General features: G+C 36.1%; 1 protein-coding gene across 1 annotated transcript; it reads left to right on the plus strand.

Annotated features, from left to right (window-relative positions):
• The first annotated feature begins 8,983 nt into the window (after positions 1-8,983).
• On the plus strand, positions 8,984-16,702 carry LOC139716613 (mitochondrial substrate carrier family protein ucpB-like). The gene is made up of 6 exons (XM_071628140.1): positions 8,984-9,059; positions 11,562-11,721; positions 13,429-13,568; positions 14,393-14,598; positions 15,616-15,781; positions 16,497-16,702. Exons 1-6 carry the CDS (start codon positions 8,984-8,986, stop codon positions 16,700-16,702), a joined length of 954 nt encoding a protein of 317 aa, XP_071484241.1.
• The last annotated feature ends 3,596 nt before the right edge of the window (positions 16,703-20,298 follow it).

Below are 20,298 nucleotides of genomic sequence, written 5' to 3' on the forward strand. Positions count from 1 at the left end.
GTATCAGAAGTGTCCAATGCATCTGCTTCTGCTTATACTTACCTGCGCAATTCTTATAGCCAATCTATGTTTTTTAAGCCTATTACTATATCGGAAATGTTAACTATTGTCAATGATTTGAAAGTAAATAAGAGTCCTGGTGATGACGATATTCACGTCAATGTATTCAAGAAATCAATATGTTTTATAATGGAACCCCTGTGTGCAATATTGAATTCATCTTTCGAAAGTGGGATATTCCCACGACAACTTAAAGTAGCAAAAGTAATTCCAGTTTTTAAGAAGGGGGACAAACACCAGCTACAAAATTATAGGCCAATATCATTGTTGTCAGTTTTTACTAAATTGTTTGAAAAATTAGTTTATGCTCGATTGATATCATTTATTGACAGCAATAATATTTTGTATCATCAGCAGTTTGGGTTTAGACAAGGTTATTCTACATATATGGCGCTACTTAAATTGATGGAAAGAATACCAAATGCATTTGAAAATCACGAATTTTTGGTCGGAATATTCTTAGATTTAACAAAAGCATTTGATTGTATAGATCATAGAATACTTATTATGAAATTAGAATATTATGGAATAAGAGGAAATGTTTTGAACTGGTTTAAAAGTTATTTATCAAATCGTATACAATATACAGTTGTAACTAATAAAAAATCAGAATTGTGCCATGTGAATACAGGCGTTCCACAAGATTCTGTACTGGGTCCTCTTCTCTTTTTGCTTTTTGTTAATGATTTGCAGTTTGTAAGCCCTAATTTATATTCCATATTATTTGCAGATGATACAAACCTATTTTTTTTCAGGCCGGGATGTGCATGAAGTTAATAATATGATAAATTCAGAAATGCAGAAAGTGTATTCTTGGTTTACTGCAAATCGTTTGGTTATAAATATTGATAAAACATGTTACATGGTATTTAAGACAAAAAATAAGGTAATAGATGAAGATGTTTTACAAATATATATAGGTAATGTCAAAATGAAGCAGGTTAACAGAGTAAAATTTCTTGGTGTTACAATTGATGATGGATTAACATGGAAAGGTCATTTTGATGATATTTGTATCAAAATAAGTAGAATTGTTGGTGTCATGAATTATCTGAAACATATATTTCCTTTAAAAATTCTATTAACTATGTATCATACAATGATCTCCCCACATTTAACGTATTGTGCAATAATATGGGGTCATAGTTCATTATATTTATTGAATCGTGTCTTGATGTTACAAAAGCGTGCAATAAGAATACTCTGTAATGTAGATCCGTTTGCACACACTGCAGTACTGTTTAAGAAATTGAAAATTTTGAAAATTGATCAAATTGTGCAATTTCAAGTGGCTACATTTATGTTTTCATACTTTAAAGGTGTCTTACCTGTCACGTTCCATAATTCGTTTACCCCAAATAGTGCAATCCATGCCTACAACACTAGACGTGCCAATGAGATATGTTTACCTTTTTACAGATATAAGTTCTCTAAGACTACAATTAGATACACTGGAGCAAAATGCTGGAATGAGTTGCCAACTTTTATTAAAGAGAGTCCAACACTGTCCTCTTTTAAACGTAAATATAAAATGTTATTAATACAAAGTGCAATTGAGTAATTATTGTAATAATTTTGCAACTTTTTTTTTCTTTTCTTTTTTATTGGTGTGATGTTTCTTTGTTGTTTTTGTTCCTTGATGTATATTTGATGGAAATTGCGTACTATTTATTGTTTGTAAGGGAATCGGCCTCGATAGGCTTCATACGGCCTTTACTGATCCCTCACGTGCTATGTCTGTTTGTATATTTTTCTCTTCTGTTTTATTGTGAACGTGATGTTTTCTTTTTAGCATGTGAAATAAATTTGAATTTGAATTTGAATTTGAATTTGAAAATCCAGCTCCAATTACTGATAATGTCTGAAATAAATCGCAGCATTACAGTAGGGCTTACGGAAAGGGATATATCAACGATCAGATAAAAAATGACACTTTTGTTTTACTCTTACTCTGTTTAGTTAATAGGAGGCAGGTTCGATAGGCCCACCCTAATCGTCCTCCCTGGTGGGTTGGTTTGCAAACAATGAGCACTTGGCGCCACTACAAGATTGATTAGCGACTTCCACTATGTGAAAATGGAAGTCACATTTCCATTTCTGCAGTGCGTAGATGATACTTTGCATCCTACAGATTTGGTAAGGACGGAAAGGGTTAGCTTGCGGTTTTCTGAAAGTGAAAGAATTATGTATTATCGGTGATGGTGCCTCGACCATTTTCTTGAGAGCTATCACATAGGACATTGTAATTTCTCTGTTTATTTCATGGAAATGAAAATAAATTTGAATCTTGAATCCTGACCCCTAAAGTGGCTTGAGAGAAGAGACACCGACCCCAAGCAAAGTTTGGGAGATTCTTCCGTCTGGACCCCTATACCAAACTGCAAGAGATGGAGAGATTGGAGACTGATCGCGCTAGCGTGGGCAATGGGATTATTATTATTATTATTATTACTATTATTTATAGTGCGCTTTTCCCACAAGGCCCAAAGCGCTTACAATCAATTCAAAACATGTACGACAGTATGTATAATTGGATAAATGTTATATATACAGCTACGAACTAGTTGCTACTGAAAAGATGTGTTTTCAAGGCTTTTTTGAACACACTGACTGATGGAGACTGTCTAACGGTAAGTGGTAAATTGTTCCAGTGCTTTGAAGCAGACACAGTAAATGTCCTATCACCGGCTAAGGTGCGAGTAACAGAGTATGTGAGACGAAGCGGATCACTAGATGACCTCAAATTTCTAGTAGGTGTATATAAAGTCAAACAGGCGTCTAAATATTTCGGAGCTTGATCGTTAAGGATTTTATAAACAAACAAAACTAATTTGAAAATTATCCGTTGCTTCAAAGGAAGCCAGTGCAACGACTTCAGAAGTGGCTGAGATGGGTAGTCCCTAGAAACCTGAAACACTAATCGGGCTGCCCAATTTTGAAGTCGCTGCACACGATCCAGTTGAGTTGAAGGAATGGAAGAGAGAAGCCCGTTACAATAATCTATACGGGATAGAACTAATGAACGCACTGCGTTATGACATGCAGATTGATCAATAAATCTCCTAATCCTAGCAATATTTCTTAAATAAAACGTAACAGTACTACAAATTTGAGAAATATGTTGAGACATTGACATTCGACAATCAAAAATAACACCAAGATTTCTTATTGTTTCTGAGGGGCTAATTAGTGTGCAACCAACATTGAGCTGAATGTTTGAAAGACCGCGCAGATTGTGGGCTGAAGCTGCCACAAAAAACTCAGTCTTCGAATCATTCAGTTTCAACTTATTTGCTACCATCCATTTCTTAATATCTAAAATACACATTTCAAGTTTAGTGATGGCATTAAAAGAAGCTCCTGGAGTCTTCGGGTCATAAGAAATATATAACTGTATATCATCAGCATAAAGATGATAATTAACATCATAATGTTGGGCTATCTCGCCAACTGGAAGAGTATAAATTGAGTATCCTATGGGTCCTACTATTGATCCCTGGGGAAGTCCAAACTCTAACACAGTGGGGTTTGACAAATTACCGGCAATGTCAACTTGAGAAGACCATCCCAAAAGGTATGACTGAAACCAGGACAAAACTGTTGACCTAACACCTGTTCGTTTATATAAACGGGAAAGAAAAATTTGATGATCAATCGTGTCAAATGCGGCTGACAGATCTAAAAGAACAGCAAAAACAACCTTGTTTGAATCAATGGCAAACATAATATCATTTTTCACTTTTACTAAAGCTGACTCAGTACTGTGCAAAGACCTGTAAGCAGATTGAAAAGAATCAAAAAGATTGTTAGACTCAATGTGATGAACTAACTGTTTACAAACTGCTTTCTCAATAAGTTTACCTAGAAATGTTAAATTTGACACTGGTCTATAATTCTTAAATTCGTTTTGGTCCAGGCTGGGTTTCTTCAAAAGTGGTTTTACTATTGCCGAGTGTGCTCCTTTGGGAAAAACACCTGTGGAAAGAGATTGATTAACTATGTTTGTAAGCAATGGTAATACATGATTGAGGTTCTCTTTCAGGAGCCATGTTGGAATGGGATCAAGTTGACAAGATTTAGTAGCAGATGACATAATGATTCTGGATAAATCTGATTGTGTAAGCAACTGAAAATTCTCAAAAAGAGAAATATTTACGTTTACAGTATCACAAAATTGGTTTACAGTGATTCTGTTGCACGCATCTACTTCATCTCTAATTTTTCTTATCTTTCCGACAAAAAACAAAGAAAATTGATTCGCTAATATGGATGCAGAATCATACAAGGGGAGATAACTTGCTTTCTTATTCAAAAGTGAGTGGATAATGCGATATACCTCCTTGACAGTGCATGAACTCAACTTGTCTTTCAAAAATTTCTCTTTAGAGACATTAATAACCCGACATACATCTTTATTTGCTGCAATGAACAGTTTACGATCTGAATCAAGTCTTGTTTTCCGCCATTTTCGTTCTGCTTTACGACGAAGTTGGCGAGCTACAAGTGTGGACTCATTAAACCAAGGCATACGTGATTTCAAAGGGCGAGATTTTGTCTCAGATGGAGCATAGGTATCGAGTACCTTAGTAACTCCAGAAACATACCAATCAAACAAGGACTCGCTATCTAATCCTGCGGGTTGAGACGACACTAATTCCTGCAAAGCATTAGCAAATTGAACTTTATCAATTTTGCGATAATTGCGTAATGAAGAAATAATAGAAATTAACTCTGATTTCTGTTTAGCCAGTGAGAAACGGATCATATGATGATCAGAGATACATGTTTCAAATGTATTACAATCTGATATTACTAAATCATCTCGGGTAAAAACTAAATCTAAGGTGTGACCCAGATTATGAGTTGGACCTTGGACGTGTTGGATAAGCCCAGCAGATGCTGTACTATTATTCATATGGAGCACATCGCTTTTAGACATGTCTTCCCAATGGATATTGAAGTCTCCTAATAACACCAATTTCCCCGGATACAAAGATATCTCACTTACAAATTCATCAAATTCGTTCAGAAACTTAGAAGATGTGAGTCTATTTACTGAAGAGGGTGGTGGTCTATACACAATGAAAAAATTGACCGAACATGACAAATCAGTAATGTGTGCCCACTCAAAAGTGGAAAAAGACAGAACAGAATTTTTCATCATCAACTTAAGAGTAGACTTGTACAATACACCAATTCCACCCCCACGTGTACTTGTATTTCGTGGTGAATTTATAAAAGAATACCCTCTAGGAGTCAACTCCCCAATTATCACATCATCCTGGGGGTTAAGCCACGTTTCTGTGATAAACATGATATCGAAGTCATGTTCGTGAACATATTCAGCAATGCATATTGTTTTGTTTCTGACAGAATGTACATTCCATAAACAGACATTACAATTGGACTCTACAAAAGAATTACTTAAATTTGGCACGACTTTAAGATTGTCGACGTTCATCCCTCTCAGTTTCTTGTAGGTCAGTTTCCTACATGATGAGGTGATCACTGGTATATGTGACAATGAAGGGGCACTTAGTATTGTGCTCACTCGTGTCCGTGTCTTAACATTCTTCCGACGTCCCCATCTCTTCCCTCGAAGATGTGTCTGAACACCTAGCTCTTTGATTCTTCTCCATACATTCTCATTGAGCATGCCCCTGTTCTTGCCTGTTCTATGAAGAAAATTGGGCAAATCATTAGTCACTGTCTCCAGACTCAAATGTCTCCATGCAGGGTTGCACAGCAGTAGAATCTCCCTGTTGTATACAATGCGTTCCCCAGTACCAAGTCTATTGTAGGATGTAGAATGTATCGGAGTGCGACAGCTCAAGTGAGAATACTCAGCTGTTGGTCCTGGGTTAGGGGCGACATCTCCGGCTTTCAGTAAATTGAGCTGAAATGTTGCAGAGGAATTCCTGTAGTATGGCAGCCGGTATTTAAAGTATTTACAATGAAGAAAAGGCTCTCTATTCCCTGAATACCCTTGTACACGTACATGATAGTTTGTGGTTGAGACTTGACAAACAGATACAATGTGAATGATGAGCCAAAGTCTCAATAGATCCATTATACTACCAGAGTAACAATGACTTAGAGTATGGCGGGCACTCTGTTAGAGTTGAGCGAACATGAATAAGGCGCAGATGAAAGTGAAGTGCATAGTCACTGTGTACACAAAATGGTTTACAAATTCAGTGTAGCTCAAATCAGAACTTGTAAGAAAATAATGCATAAAATATCTCACCAAATACAGCAAAATACAGTTCCAGATTTGGCCACCTGTATCCATGTACGTTACAAAATAGGATGATACAATCGAAAATCCAATATTTCACAGAAATACAGTGAAAATAACACAAAATGTCAGAGCACAAAATAAGAGCATGTCAACCACGCAGGGCGACTTACAAATCCCTGGATTATTGGTCCAGGGTCCCTTCATGGAACTCCAGTCCAAATATAAGTTAGTCTGATAAAAGAAGAGTAAAATCTTACGAGTTCAACGGTAAAAATTTGACTGAAATCAGATGAAAAATAAGGAAGTTATGAAATTTTGAAGCTTTGCTAATTTCTGCAAAACAGTTATCGTACAGTGGATATGAATATGCAAATGAGTGAGCTTACCATGTCATACCCTCACAAGTTTCCATTGATTGTGTACAAAAAAATGAGGAAAACTCAATGTTTCTGTCACTGAAGTCTGAAACATGGCGTTATTCCTGGTTGAATAACTTCAGAATAGTGATCAGTTATAGATAAACGCGGATTTGATCCTCGGGCATAGGCCTAATTGCGTTTGAATGAAAAACTGAAAATTTCAAAATTTTATTTACAAACTATATGGTAAGTTGTGAGGGAATGACATTGCAGGTGTCTGCGCTAAGTTATATGTATATGTAGGCAATTAATGATTATCAGGAATTGGATTAATTATAGAAATAGCAGGTAATGTTGGAATATATGTGCATATATACTGCCACCAATGTCAGGATATATGTACGCAATATTTCAAACCAGACAATATACTGTTTTGAAATATGTAGGTATAATGTATATAGATAAGAAAGTTAAATGTCAGACTTGGTGACAGCTTTGGTGCTTTTATAAACACGGAAACATATGTGAATTATATACAATATAAACCCAAATATGAATCAATATATATATATATATATATATATATATATATATATTATCAAGAATTTATATAATAAGCATAATGATATATAGATATATATTTATATTATTACGCCATTATACAAGCCCATATTTTGTATACGATACGAAACCAATATAATATATCGTTATTTATACAATATAAGCTCAATATATATTTATATTGTGTTGAATTTTATGTAACATGAACCCATATATACATTGTTATGAACAACATTACATAAGTATTAATATATAAATGAACCAACCTATACAGTTATGAACCCAACTCATCACTACATCCCCCATTTCATCTAACAATCCACCCATCCTCATTAACAACACATAACTTTATATAAAGAACATGTACATTGTGGGGAAAATTGTCCATGGATAGATCCCCATTTAAATAAAACAATAGAATAGAATAGACATGCTCACTTTGCCATTTGCATATCACATTGTCTGTTCAAGAACTGTTTCCCCAAAAATAGCGAAACTTCAAAATGTCATAACTTCCTTATTTTTCATCCGATTTCAATCAAATTTATACCGTTGAACTCGTAATATTTTACTCTATCTTATCAGACTAACTTATATTTGGACTGGATTTATACCGCATCTGTAGGTTTATAGGTGCTCTGTGGTCCTATTTTAGCTTTATTTTGTTTTAAACATAATGACATATAATCAGAGTTGGGCGGGAGGAAGCTAAATTTCAAGTGGAAGGAAATGCATTTTAAGCGAGCCGATCGACCTACAATAGAGCTGGAGAAATTCACACTCAAGCGGGAGAGCGGGATTTTTTTTTTTTTTTGAGAAGTGGAAGATCTGAAAGCGGGAGAGTTGGAGCCTCTGTCAGATCATCATATGAAGCTACTAAAAAGTAACTCCATGGTCAGATGGACTGCATGTGGGGTGAATGTGGGAGTTTTCGGGAGAGAGAATGTCAGTTCCATGAAGTTTGCTATTTGCATTTACCTCCGTGGATGCACGTCGTCCCCAGCAGCTCCTTGCTAGAATCACGGAGGCATCTCTCCCACTCCTCCATGATCCCTGCTCATGATTATGTCAAGTCGGTGCATAACTTATATGCCGATAATAATAGTCGCTCGTGGCCTTGGGAAGAATTATATACGAATAGACAGGCCACTTTCAAATCTATGCAGGAGAGATACAGGAATGATCTGTGCAGCCTGGCCAAGTATATTTGTAGCATTTTAATCTGTCTTTCCTATCATTTGTCTGAACAAGACATTCACAGCTGTATTTCTTAACGCAATCACTATTTTTTGTTTTACAGTGCTGAACACGAGTTACGATCGGTGACCGGGTCGCGACGCACCGGGTGTTGGGGCTCGGTTTGAACGGTGCTGTTCGGGAGGTAAACATGATTGAGCACCACATGAAATACACGCTTCGTGTTCTATCGCCGACGTGATTTGCCTATCAGTTGTGGTCGAGGTCAAAAGTGTAGGTTACGACAAATAAAATGACTTTACAGCTGTGTATAAGCAATCTGCTCTATGCTGTGGTGAACGCGCCGTTCGGAGACTGTTCATCAAGTTGCCTCGCACAGCGCGAGATGGTAGCGAGATTTAGACCTTTAATACATTCAATTCGCTGGTGCTTTTTGCATCATCATGTGATGTATTCATACCCATCTTCTACTGCTGGACGGCTAGCTCATAACATACAGTAGTAGGGGTAATCAACGCCGTCAAAACACGGATCATCAGCGATCAGGACACGTCCCATCACAACCATGCCCGACTCCGGCCGCGGCCAGTCCGCTCTGCGATATTCGGCAGCAGGGGTTGCAAATATGTGTGCATCATTTGGTAAGGCAGACTATAAATATCGAATATAATAAATCATAACGAATACAACAGTGCCGTAGAATATATTTTGACACAGTGCATTCCAGTGTAGCTCAGAGTGATTTCACATTGGTACTTTCTTTCACATAATGCTTCCATGCGTCACTTCTATTCTAATCCCTAAAGTTTCATGAAATCATAACGTCAGATTATTTTCCACGCCAGGGAGCCGATCGGATGGGTGCCATGGCAGATAATATAAATGATATACACATACATGTGTTTTTTATCTTTTTTTTTTGGGGGGGGGGGGTAAAAGTGCACATCTTTTGGGTGTCTGTTTTTATTGATAGGGCCTACTTCTTCTTTTTTTTTTTTTTAAGATACCAGTATTATATACCATCATAGTGGAATCAACATGGGGTTTTGTGTTTTATTTTCCCCCTTCATTTTATCTGTTGTTTTTTAAACCAAAGAATGTGTGTGTGTGTGTGTGTGTGGGGGGGGGGGGGGGGGGGGGGCTACAGCCCATGCTAAACAGGTTACTGATTAACATGTTTTACAGCTTTGTTGTGATATACTAAGAATGACAAAGTTGAGGCCAGGGTCAAATCTCTGTATATTTTGTGCACCTATTTTGTCTAGGTGTGGTGGTGGCATGATATATGAGTTTTAACATAAAAATAGATAAACAAATTTTCTTGTTAATATTTTTTTTTTTTTTTGGGGGGGGGGGTTAGGTCTTTATCAAGTAGAAAAAGAAATCTTTTTAGTGACACTGCACTTATTACAGAAATATTTTTTGCAGTATTGAAATTTGTATTCTACTTATTTTGTATATATTTTTACAGCTTCAATCTCATATTCTCAAGTTGGTAAAAATGAATAGATTTTGTTTTAATTTAAACTACGATTTATTATTATTATTATTATTATTATATATATATATATGTATATATATATATATTGCAAAACGAGCTAACTCCATTCTTGTTAAGTTGAGATACAGCTGTATTTGTGATTAAAGCTGCTAAAAACAATGTAGTAAATTATCTGATGATGGACTTACTTTGAAATGTGTAAAATGGCGCTTGGCTCATTTTGCAATGAAACTCTTCATGCATGTATTTCTGGTCAGTGTCTTTGCATTTATAATATTATATATATATATATGTATATATATATATATATATATATATATATATATATATATATATATATATAGTACATGTAATAAATGAACATTGAGCAAAGAACATGGCAGCAATCAGAATTCAAACCTGAGACCTCTGGAATGCTAGTGACCGGTGCTCTTACTGAATGAGATAGGGGAAGCCCTATAGTGTAGTGTTTGTCCCAGAGCCTCTTATTTTCATTGCTTGTGTGGTCAGAAGCTGTCACAAAAATGACATGAGCTAGAAGGATTGAAATCAACTTTGGGATAAATGTGAGTGATCACCAATGGTCTCTCGCAATTTTGATTTACATTAATTTAAGTCTTGGTAATAATCCAGAACAAGTCCTGCCAATGTCATATTATTCATTTATTTTACTTCTAAACAGTAAACTTTTACTTTAAAACTGGTCTATAGGACTAAGATGGAAACTGTGTATAGTTGTACGGCCTATTTTGATTCATCTATCATTGATATAGCATGGTAACTAGACAAACCATCCCTATCAGTTCGGATGTACTCTAGAAGTAGTTGATTCATATGTGCAGCCATTTGTTAAAACTAGAAATTACACTGATCACAGAACACCAACTGGTGGTATAAAGTGTTATTATCTTATCAGTTCTCGGTTAGGTTGGGAAACTACCAGGAAGGTCTAGCCTTCCTGTGTACATTATCTGGTTTTAGTAGCTGGTTATTATAGCTGTCCTCATCAACCATGGCGAGTATACTGTAGATTCTTTTCTCTGTGAACGCGATTTCACATTTCATGCAGTGCAATAAATTTGTTTTCATATTTTCCTGAAGAAGATAGCATCAAAAGGGTGAATAAATACAACTGCATACTGTTGTTGACTGAGCATAAACACTATATATATATATATGTCTTTGATGCAGAAATTTTGGGCTTTACCAATAGGGAATAAGAAAATGATTTGGCATGCAAAAAAAAAAGTTTACTGGTTGTAGCTCCCATGAAACCAATGTTGTTTTTTAGATTATATGAGAATAATTAGGAATTTGAAAATGAAAAAATTGTAGAATTACATGGTTGAGAATAAAGAGATAACTATTGTTTAATTTGGACGTAAAACAGTCATGGTAAATGCTCTCTTGAAACAGAATCATCATGATGTGAATATCAAAATCAGTGGAATTAGAGTTTAAAGAGTGATGGTGTGATCCTATTCATTCAGATATTTCCCATGGAATGTAGTTATCTTATACCCACAATTCTTTTTAATAATCGCTTGTTTATCTTTTCATTTGTATCTAGAGCTATATATATATATATCTTTGTTTTTATTTGATATACCCTTTCATATCTCTTTATATCTGCCTTGTGTAGTGACCAATCCAGTGGAGGTCACCAAAGTTCGCATACAGCTGGAAGGTGAACTGGAGAGCAAGAAGGCCCTTTCAGCACTCAGGCAGCGGTACTACAAGGGTCTCCTCCATGGACTTGTAACCATTGCCAAAGATGAGGGTATCAGAGGACTTTATAAAGGGTGAGGGAAGGTAATACATGACAACCTTTTATACGCAATTGAGTTTAGTTTAGTTTTTGCTTTTCCCCTTGTGGAGGAGGTGGCTAAGGAAGCAATAGATTGAGGGCTTAAAAGCAAGCATCCAACAGGACTGATAGCTTTATCTTGTAAGTCCCTCATATAGACTGGGCACTGAGGATAAAATACATTGTCTTGTATAGCCAGATTCTTTTATATTATCACCCTATCACATGTGTGGTGTCCTCTTCATTATCTATGGACATCCATTATCTTCCTTTGTCCAGGACTTTGTGGTCAAGGTAACAGGTACACAGGAAGTGGAACTGTATGATTATTATGGAGGGATGATGCCTCTACTTATGTACACATAATAACCACATGCAAACTAGGACATCTGCCTGCACTTAGAAGGTGTTACCATCGCACAGGATATCTGACCAATACAAATTCATTGTACTCTTTAAGATACATTGTGTTACTCTGATTGAGGAAGAACATCAATATGTGTTCTGTGAAAAAAGCAAAAGGAAATTAACAGGAAAATGACTGCCTTCCAAATAAATGTAACTTAAACCCAGGCATGATCCATTGTCTTGTAAATATTGAAATATCAACAAGGATTGTGAAATGGATTGGAAATGTACAGGTGTCAAACTCTTCTCTCCATAATATCTTTCATGTATTTGTGGCAAAGGGTTACGAAGGGATTATTAATTAGTAAAAAAAAACAACAAACAACAAATTAAACCAAACACCAATCATAACAAACTCTTGTGTGATATTTGCTTGTACCCAAATGAAGGTAAAGTTGTTTGGTACAATTTCAAGTTTGTTGAACTATTTTACTGTATGATATTGTAAAATCAGTGCATAGGCCCTATATGGAATACTGTATATTTTGAATGCTTATCAAAATTCATGTGGGGTTTGCCCTGTACATGCAGTGTCGTCACGTCAGGAAATGAATGGAGCTATGTAGTAAAATCATAGTTAAAACAATTGTGTCAAAATTTATGAATATCTCTCTCTAGACTCTAAATTATGAGATGAACACATGAACATGACAAAACATGTGTCCAAAAAGAATTGGACTATTACAGAATAAATCACAGATATCACATATCACTTGTTGCAATGTCAGGCAAGCTTCATGAAAACCTTTTAATATTCAATATGAATTGCCAGGAATGTTCCTTCTAATTTTGATGCCAGAAATGTCTTTGAATCAGAATCTCAATAAACCAGTTTGTGGAAGTTTAAGTGATACACCATTTGATGAACATTTCCTTCATGCCAGTATTCCTCTTTTATCTTCCCTCTTGAAGTTCCCAATTTCTAAGGACTGCTGCACTGCACTGCTTATATCAGTCACAGAGACTCCAACCCCAAGCACTTTCTGATCTGGAGATTCTCCCGCCTGAAACCCCTAGCAAACGGGAGATTCCAAGTTGATGTGTGCGCAGTTCCTAGGGTTCTAGATGCTCTCTGGTGCTACCTAAGGCTTATTTTTTTCAACATACAATAGCAATAAGTAAGAAATCCTTTCCAACGGGAGACACAGAGCCAGGGCGGGAGAAATTAAATCTCAATTAGCGGGAGAACGGGATTTTGCAAAAATGGGTTTTCGGCGGGAGATCTCCCGTCGAAAACGGGAGAGTTGGAGTCTCTGCAGTCAGTATGATCACAACACTATTTCATCATCCCTAGGTTGACGCCCTCCTTGATACGAGATGGAATTTACAGCGCCTTGCGTGTGGGTGGCTATGAACCCTTGAAGAGGCTTTACGGTGCCACTGATCCAGCCAGGACACCTCTGCATTTAAAGCTGGCTGCAGGAGCAACTTCAGGTGATAGCGCCCTCTGAGACAGCCATAGTTTAGTGTTGTCTGAGTACAAGACATCATAATATTAGGTTTCTCATCAGCGTGTAACTCATAGTGTATATTACATGCACAGTGCAATAACAAATGTTGTTTTTGGAAAGAAATTTCTAATAGAAATGACTTTGACAATCAAATTGTGTGAAGAAAAGGAATGCATTTCAAATGTTTCATAATGAATTTTTCAAGTTCCATGAAATACAAAGTTAATTGGACCACTTTTTTGTGCTATCTGTGCAGAATCTAGGACAATTATATAACAGTTAAAAAGATATATTGAATTGTAAATCAAGACAATCACTCTCAGTTTATAGTGAAAAAGTTCAGCGATATAAACTCATAATGTGAAGAAGAAAAACCTTAAATCAAAGAAGCACTTAAATCACTTTTTAAGCAGACATTTGATAATATTGTACTGAAAAACAAGAATTGTTCATGTGCATTTTAATTTCACAAATTTCACGAGAGTCGAGATTCAGGAAATCAAAATGCTTGCGAAAGTTCTTGTTTACACTATACGCATTGAATGTTAGAGGCAACTCGCAAAAATTTCATGCCTCAAGAAAGGTCGTTGGCTCCAATCAGCGAAAATTTCATGCCGTGAAAATATCATGTTTTACAGTAATTTTCACAAAGTCTACATAGTTATAACTCTCATTGATCTATGTTTAATCATCAAACCAATTTATTTTTAGTCATAGATGACTTTCTGTTTTTCTAAGAAGTTGTTTGAATAATGAAAATAAAGATGAACTTTTCTGTGGTGACTTCTTCACTCTTTTACTGTATAGGTGGACTCAGTAGTTGGATTACAACTCCAACGGACATAATTCGGATTAGAATTCAAGGGGAAGGTGTTCTAGCACCAGGTCAGGCCCCGCGGTACCGTGGCTTCTTACATGCATTCTCTCAAATTGCCAAGACGGAGGGTGTGTTGGGACTCTACAGGGGGACTGTTCCAACTGTTCAGAGGGCTATGATTCTAACAGCAGCTCAGGTTAATGTGTCTGTGTTATTCTATTTTTTCTCTCACATGATAAGGATTTATGGTTGAATGTGCGAACGCCATTCAGTATGTCATTTTTTCTTTTATACTGACAAATTATGTTTAATTTGCAAATAGATTCTCATAAATCAGAAATTGATTTACAGTGATTTGGGGATTACAATGTGTCTTGATTTGTAGATTATCCCCCCCCCCCCCACCAATTATTATACAAGAGTGAGTGAGAACTTGCTGGTGTGCATATGGGTGGAAAGGTGCACCGAACACGCTAGTGTGACATAGCGAAAATTGGGACTCGTAAGACAATTTTACATTTGGTTGAGTTGTCGATCGAGTGAGAAAGAAGTATTATCACCTTGGATACATTAAACAAGGCATTTGTGTTACAGCTGACAATATATTTGCAAGTTGGTAATTTTGCAAATGTCGCTTGCCCACAAAGTTCACAAACATAACAGCATCGCAGAATATACTGTGTATACAGTTTATAGTAAAACCTCAAAACTGAATCAAAACATTCAGAGTAACTAATACATTTTGGTAATGCATCTATGCTTTACATAATACAGTATAACGGTCTGCTTTGGACTTGTTTATGAGATAAGCCCTACCTGCAATCAATATAAACATGATGGTATTTTCATGCAAGTGCACTAAAATTCTCTATGAATGATGGATTTAAATTTATGATAATGGTAATAATGATAATGATAATAATGATAATGATAATAAAATCATATTTACCCAGGGTAGCCTCTTCAGTGTTGCCACTGATCTAGCTACCAGAGGGCCCTGCCATTATGGTTACCCTTGTGTTGCCAGATACCCATTTATACACGTGGGTCGAGAGGGACGTGGTGGGTAAAACATGTGAGCACTGGGCAGAATTCGAACTGGGATCCTCCGATCGGGAGTTGAGAGTCTTAGCCACTATGCCACAGCACCCCAACATGCAAATTTTGTGTTGATTTTTGGATTATTTTTTTTTATAATCTTTCCTCTGCTTAGATTCCAACCTATGACCACACCAAGCATACCATTCTCAACCACGGCTGGATGACGGAAGGTATGAAGCTCCATCTTGTCTCCTCCATGGCGTCAGGATTTATGACGGCGTTTACCACCTCACCGGTCGACGTCATCAAGACGAGAGTCATGAATCAGAAAATCAGAGGTAATCTTATGGCTTACCCAGCTCAGACTGAGTTAATGTGGATTATGGGAAATACACAGCACCCCAACTATTCTATTAGTCATGGTATGGTGATAACGTAGGAAAAAAAATAGGGGCTGTCCTTGCCAGTATGTGATATCTGTCTCAAATAAAGAATTTGATATTATATCTATTATGTATGATGTACCTATATGTTGTGAGTGATTTATCTTGGAAATTGTCAAATGCCCTATCTGTTACAAGGTTTTGTCAACAAAATAGTATTTTCTAGAGACCATATGATATACCCAGTATTGTTTTTGAGTTATCTTTGTTTAGAATTATTTACCAATATTTCATATCAAAATCAAAATCAAAAGGAAACATATATGCTAAACAGTTATATTCAGTGTCGTAACACGTAAATGTACTCTGTGTGTGACAGTGCAGTTGAGTGCTGAAACACTTCAAATACACACATGATGCAGATATTGATGTCAAGGACTTCTTTTAAAATGGTGTTTAATGTCCACGAAGGTTAGATGACAAAACTTCAACTGCAGAATTAGTTGCTGGAAGATGATTAAATCTGACAAACAATTTGTTTCTGTGTAGCATGTGTGTCGGAAAGTGCGAGCATGTGATATCAATCATTTATACATGGCAGTAGAAAAGTGAATGAAAATTGTAGTAAAGCAAGTGTTCAACTTCACGTATTTGCTATTCCTTTTTCCAGTTGTGCAGTCCACCCATGGCACTCCCAAACATGAATGTTTGTACCGTGGATCACTGGACTGTCTGCTGAAGACGTTGCGTGCTGAGGGCATCTACGGACTCTATAAGGGATTCTTCTCCAACTGGCTACGTCTTGGCCCCCACACCACCGTGTCTTTCATAGTCTTCGAGAAGCTCAGGGAACTGGCTGGCATCGAACCCATATGAGCTGCAGTCACAGTTTGTACTACCTCCTGAAAGCAATTTCCTTACTTCTTTTACTGTCTATGCATTTATTCATGCATGTGGCATTTGCATGTGTGTTGTTGTTTTTTTCTGGTGTAGTTTTTGCTTTATTTGTGATGAAACCTCTTGCTGAATGTAGTAAATATGCTATGCTGATGCCTTAAACTATTAAATGTAAGTTGTTACCATTTTAAGACCGTAATGACATGAAATGAATTGATTAAAAGATTATGGTATGTCTTCCATTTTGCTGCAGTGTGTTTTAAAGTGAATATCCTTTGTCTTTCATACAAAGTTACTGTTTCCAGAAATTGATACCTTTTTATATGCACTTCACTGAGTATCTTTGCAGCAAATAGGGGGAATTTTATTGCCCTCAACATATGTCATTATATTACGAGGAGAAAATATGTATTTCTTCATGAAATAATCACTTTTTTGGAATTCTCTTTATGTCGTAACATTTGAATGGATTGGATGCTTTTTTTTTCTCAAATTTCACTATGTTCTATAAATATTGCCACATTCACTCAATCTATGTGTATATTTGGGTTTGATTTCCCTTTAAGTGATGGGAAATCACCAAATGCCACAGTACAATGGAAGCGTATATCGCGATTCCATTCCTGTCACTAGTAGCTTGCATGTTATGTGGTGATTGACTAACAAGCAGTGTTCCCTCCTGAAATTTGCATGTAAATTGTAAGTTTCTGTCACTGTTTTGTATGCAAAGGTAATGCCTTTACAGTAATATAGCTTCTGGTCATTTGAAAGAAAAACAATTATAGACATGTCATACAAGTTACATCAAAGCAAAGGTTAGCATTTTTTCTACAACTTTGTTATTATCTCATGTCCAGCTTCACAGAAATCTATAGAAGTTATTAAATTTGAAAAGCAGAATGTTTTCTCAAAGCATGACTATGTTGGTATCCGAGAATAATGTGGCACACAGGGGGTTTCCACCATGGCACATAAAGATTTAAGGCACATGACCATTTTGGGGAAAATCTACCACTCTCCCAGAGTATCCTTTAGAATGAAGTACTATAAAAAGTGACTTCTATGACTGCAATAGATAAACACAGGTTTATAGTACTACCTCATACTTTGTCACAGAGTAGTCTGATTCAGAGTTAATTATGCCAAGTACTTTAAAATTTGAAGTTCAGGGCAGATTTTAAATTATACATGCACTTCAATTAGGTACAGGGTATCCATAGTGATCTCAGGGAAATTTTGAAGATTTGGTATTACTGAAACAATTTTCATCTGTTGAAGGACCGGAACTAAGTTCCCAGTCCCCCCTCCTCCCAAACTTTAACCCGTTGAGAACGGACTGATTTTACAACAACACACATTTCCCATAGACACCTGCCAGAGTATACTCGGGACTCATCCTCAACGGGTTAAGTTTATAACAGCTCCCACTCTTTTGGCCACCATTTTGTTTGACTGTTGATTGCTGGTATATCAGCAAGCTTTACCCGACTTTATTCCGAAATACATGAAGCTGCCAAAGCAAACAAAATAATGTGGAAAAAAAATGAATTAAAAAGAACAGGAGACTGCAGAATCCAAGCTGCCCAGGTTTGAGTGTTCAAGAGTCAAATTGTTTTATACCTGGCACTCTATGTAAATTAATTTATGTTTGGTAAGATGTTGTAGATCACCATATTTTCACCAGTTGAAGTTTTTACAATCAGTATGAGACCTTACTAAGAGCTTTTATTTCTAAAATAAATATGAATTGGTGGAACTAGTGAGAAAAAAAGTTTAAAAAGTGTCTAAATTTATGTGGTTAGCCAAATAGGCAGTCATCTATATCTATTTTTTATGCTGTCTTAAGCCCTACATGTTTATTCCCCATAAAATAATTTCATCTGCCTTTTCTATTTTGTTGTTGGGGATTTCAAGACTGAATGAAGGGGCTTGAAAATGCAGTGAATTGTTATCATCAATCCACATCATTATTTATACAGCGCTGTACTGTAGTCAATATCACAGAAGGCCTATGATTCAGATAGCTTGCAGTACCTGTTTATTGTCCACTGAAAGATATGCCTAAATTCTGTGCAGTTGAATGAAATGCTGTACTGCATTGAAACTGTTTCTACTTGAAAAGGCAACCTGAGGAAGCAGTGGATTGCAAGCATTCATTACGGCCATGTAACAAACAAACAAACAGACAGACACAGACAGAAAACAGACAAACAAACATGGCAGACGTAGGTAACAAATCTCTCTCAAGCCGTTTTGCACAAATGCCAGCACAAATATGTGAAGATTTATATGTGAACTATTTGTTTTTATGTACTTGTGTCCATAACAGTGACTGCTTTATAGTCAACAGTGTTTTGCTGTTATGATCTCTGTATTCTGAACTACCAATCTTGCCACTAAAGATTTTTGTTTTTCTTTATAGGATTGAAGAAAAAAAAATATGATTATAGAATGCATATTGATTTGTACATACAAATTTAAGACAATGTGGTTTTATGTCATGTGATATATTACAGTGTATTTGCCTCATTGTTTATAGAGGATTATAAAGTGTCATGCAAATACAAGTCTTAAGAAGTTCTTGAGAAGTGTTATGACTAATGGTCAGATTTCACAGAATGAACAAACACCACAATACCAAAGGTACATACAATTCAAATCATTCACAGATGATTCCCAGCATATGTAGGCCGATTGTTGTGTAAGATGGATGGTCATAAATTCATGCAACATTCCTCGGGAACTGCAGTGTATGAGCATGAATTTGTTGATCCAATTACTAGTATACCTAGCAAATAAGGAGAGATAAAAGGTGTCTACAGTGTAATTGGAAGTGAAGGCCAATGTCAAATCCCCATGTATCTAGAGAAGTCAGTCCAGTGAACAAAAGTAAATTTACCAGCCACATCTATTTCAGTTTTTTGTTATAAATACAGATCATCACTGTGGCATCTCCCAATGACATACATGTGTAGTTCATCCCAGTATAGCTTCTTGGAGCTGCAAGAGGGATTACAGTATTAAGTATAAAGTATCAAGTAATTTCTTTTTCCATATTCTTATACTAACAGATTTGTCTGGATTTTTGGTTGATATTTGTATATATTCTTGTTTTAATAGATCATTGTCTGTTCACAAATGATCTTGGAATTATTCAGGAGAAATCATGATTGCATGTGCAATAATTATGATGAATTGCAAAGAATGTTGAAAACTGAAAAAAAAAGATGCATGGATTTTTTATAACAAATAACATGTAATGTAATTATGGTCAGTAATAAATGTATTTTTTGACTGCCAGTCAACATACTGAATATGTGTTGTGATGAGACACATTCTTTGTGAGCATGTTTGACCCCCCCCCCCCAAAAAAAAAAAACCCAACAACAAACGAACAAACAAACAAACAAACAAACAAACATGTGTATTGTGTGTAATGCCCAGTGAGATTCTGATCGTGTTCATGAACATACTTTTCTATCAAACCACCTGTGCCTTCCACAAGGCATACAGACTCCAGCCTGTTTCTAAAGCAGACTGGTAAATCAACACATCTCATTCCAATCACTCCCTGC

The sequence above is a fragment of the Diadema antillarum genome, unplaced genomic scaffold, assembly GCF_040938485.1.
Source record: "Diadema antillarum isolate AM-2024a unplaced genomic scaffold, OU_Dant_1.0 scf00000068, whole genome shotgun sequence".
In the NCBI taxonomy this organism is placed as follows: Eukaryota; Metazoa; Echinodermata; class Echinoidea; order Diadematoida; family Diadematidae; genus Diadema; species Diadema antillarum.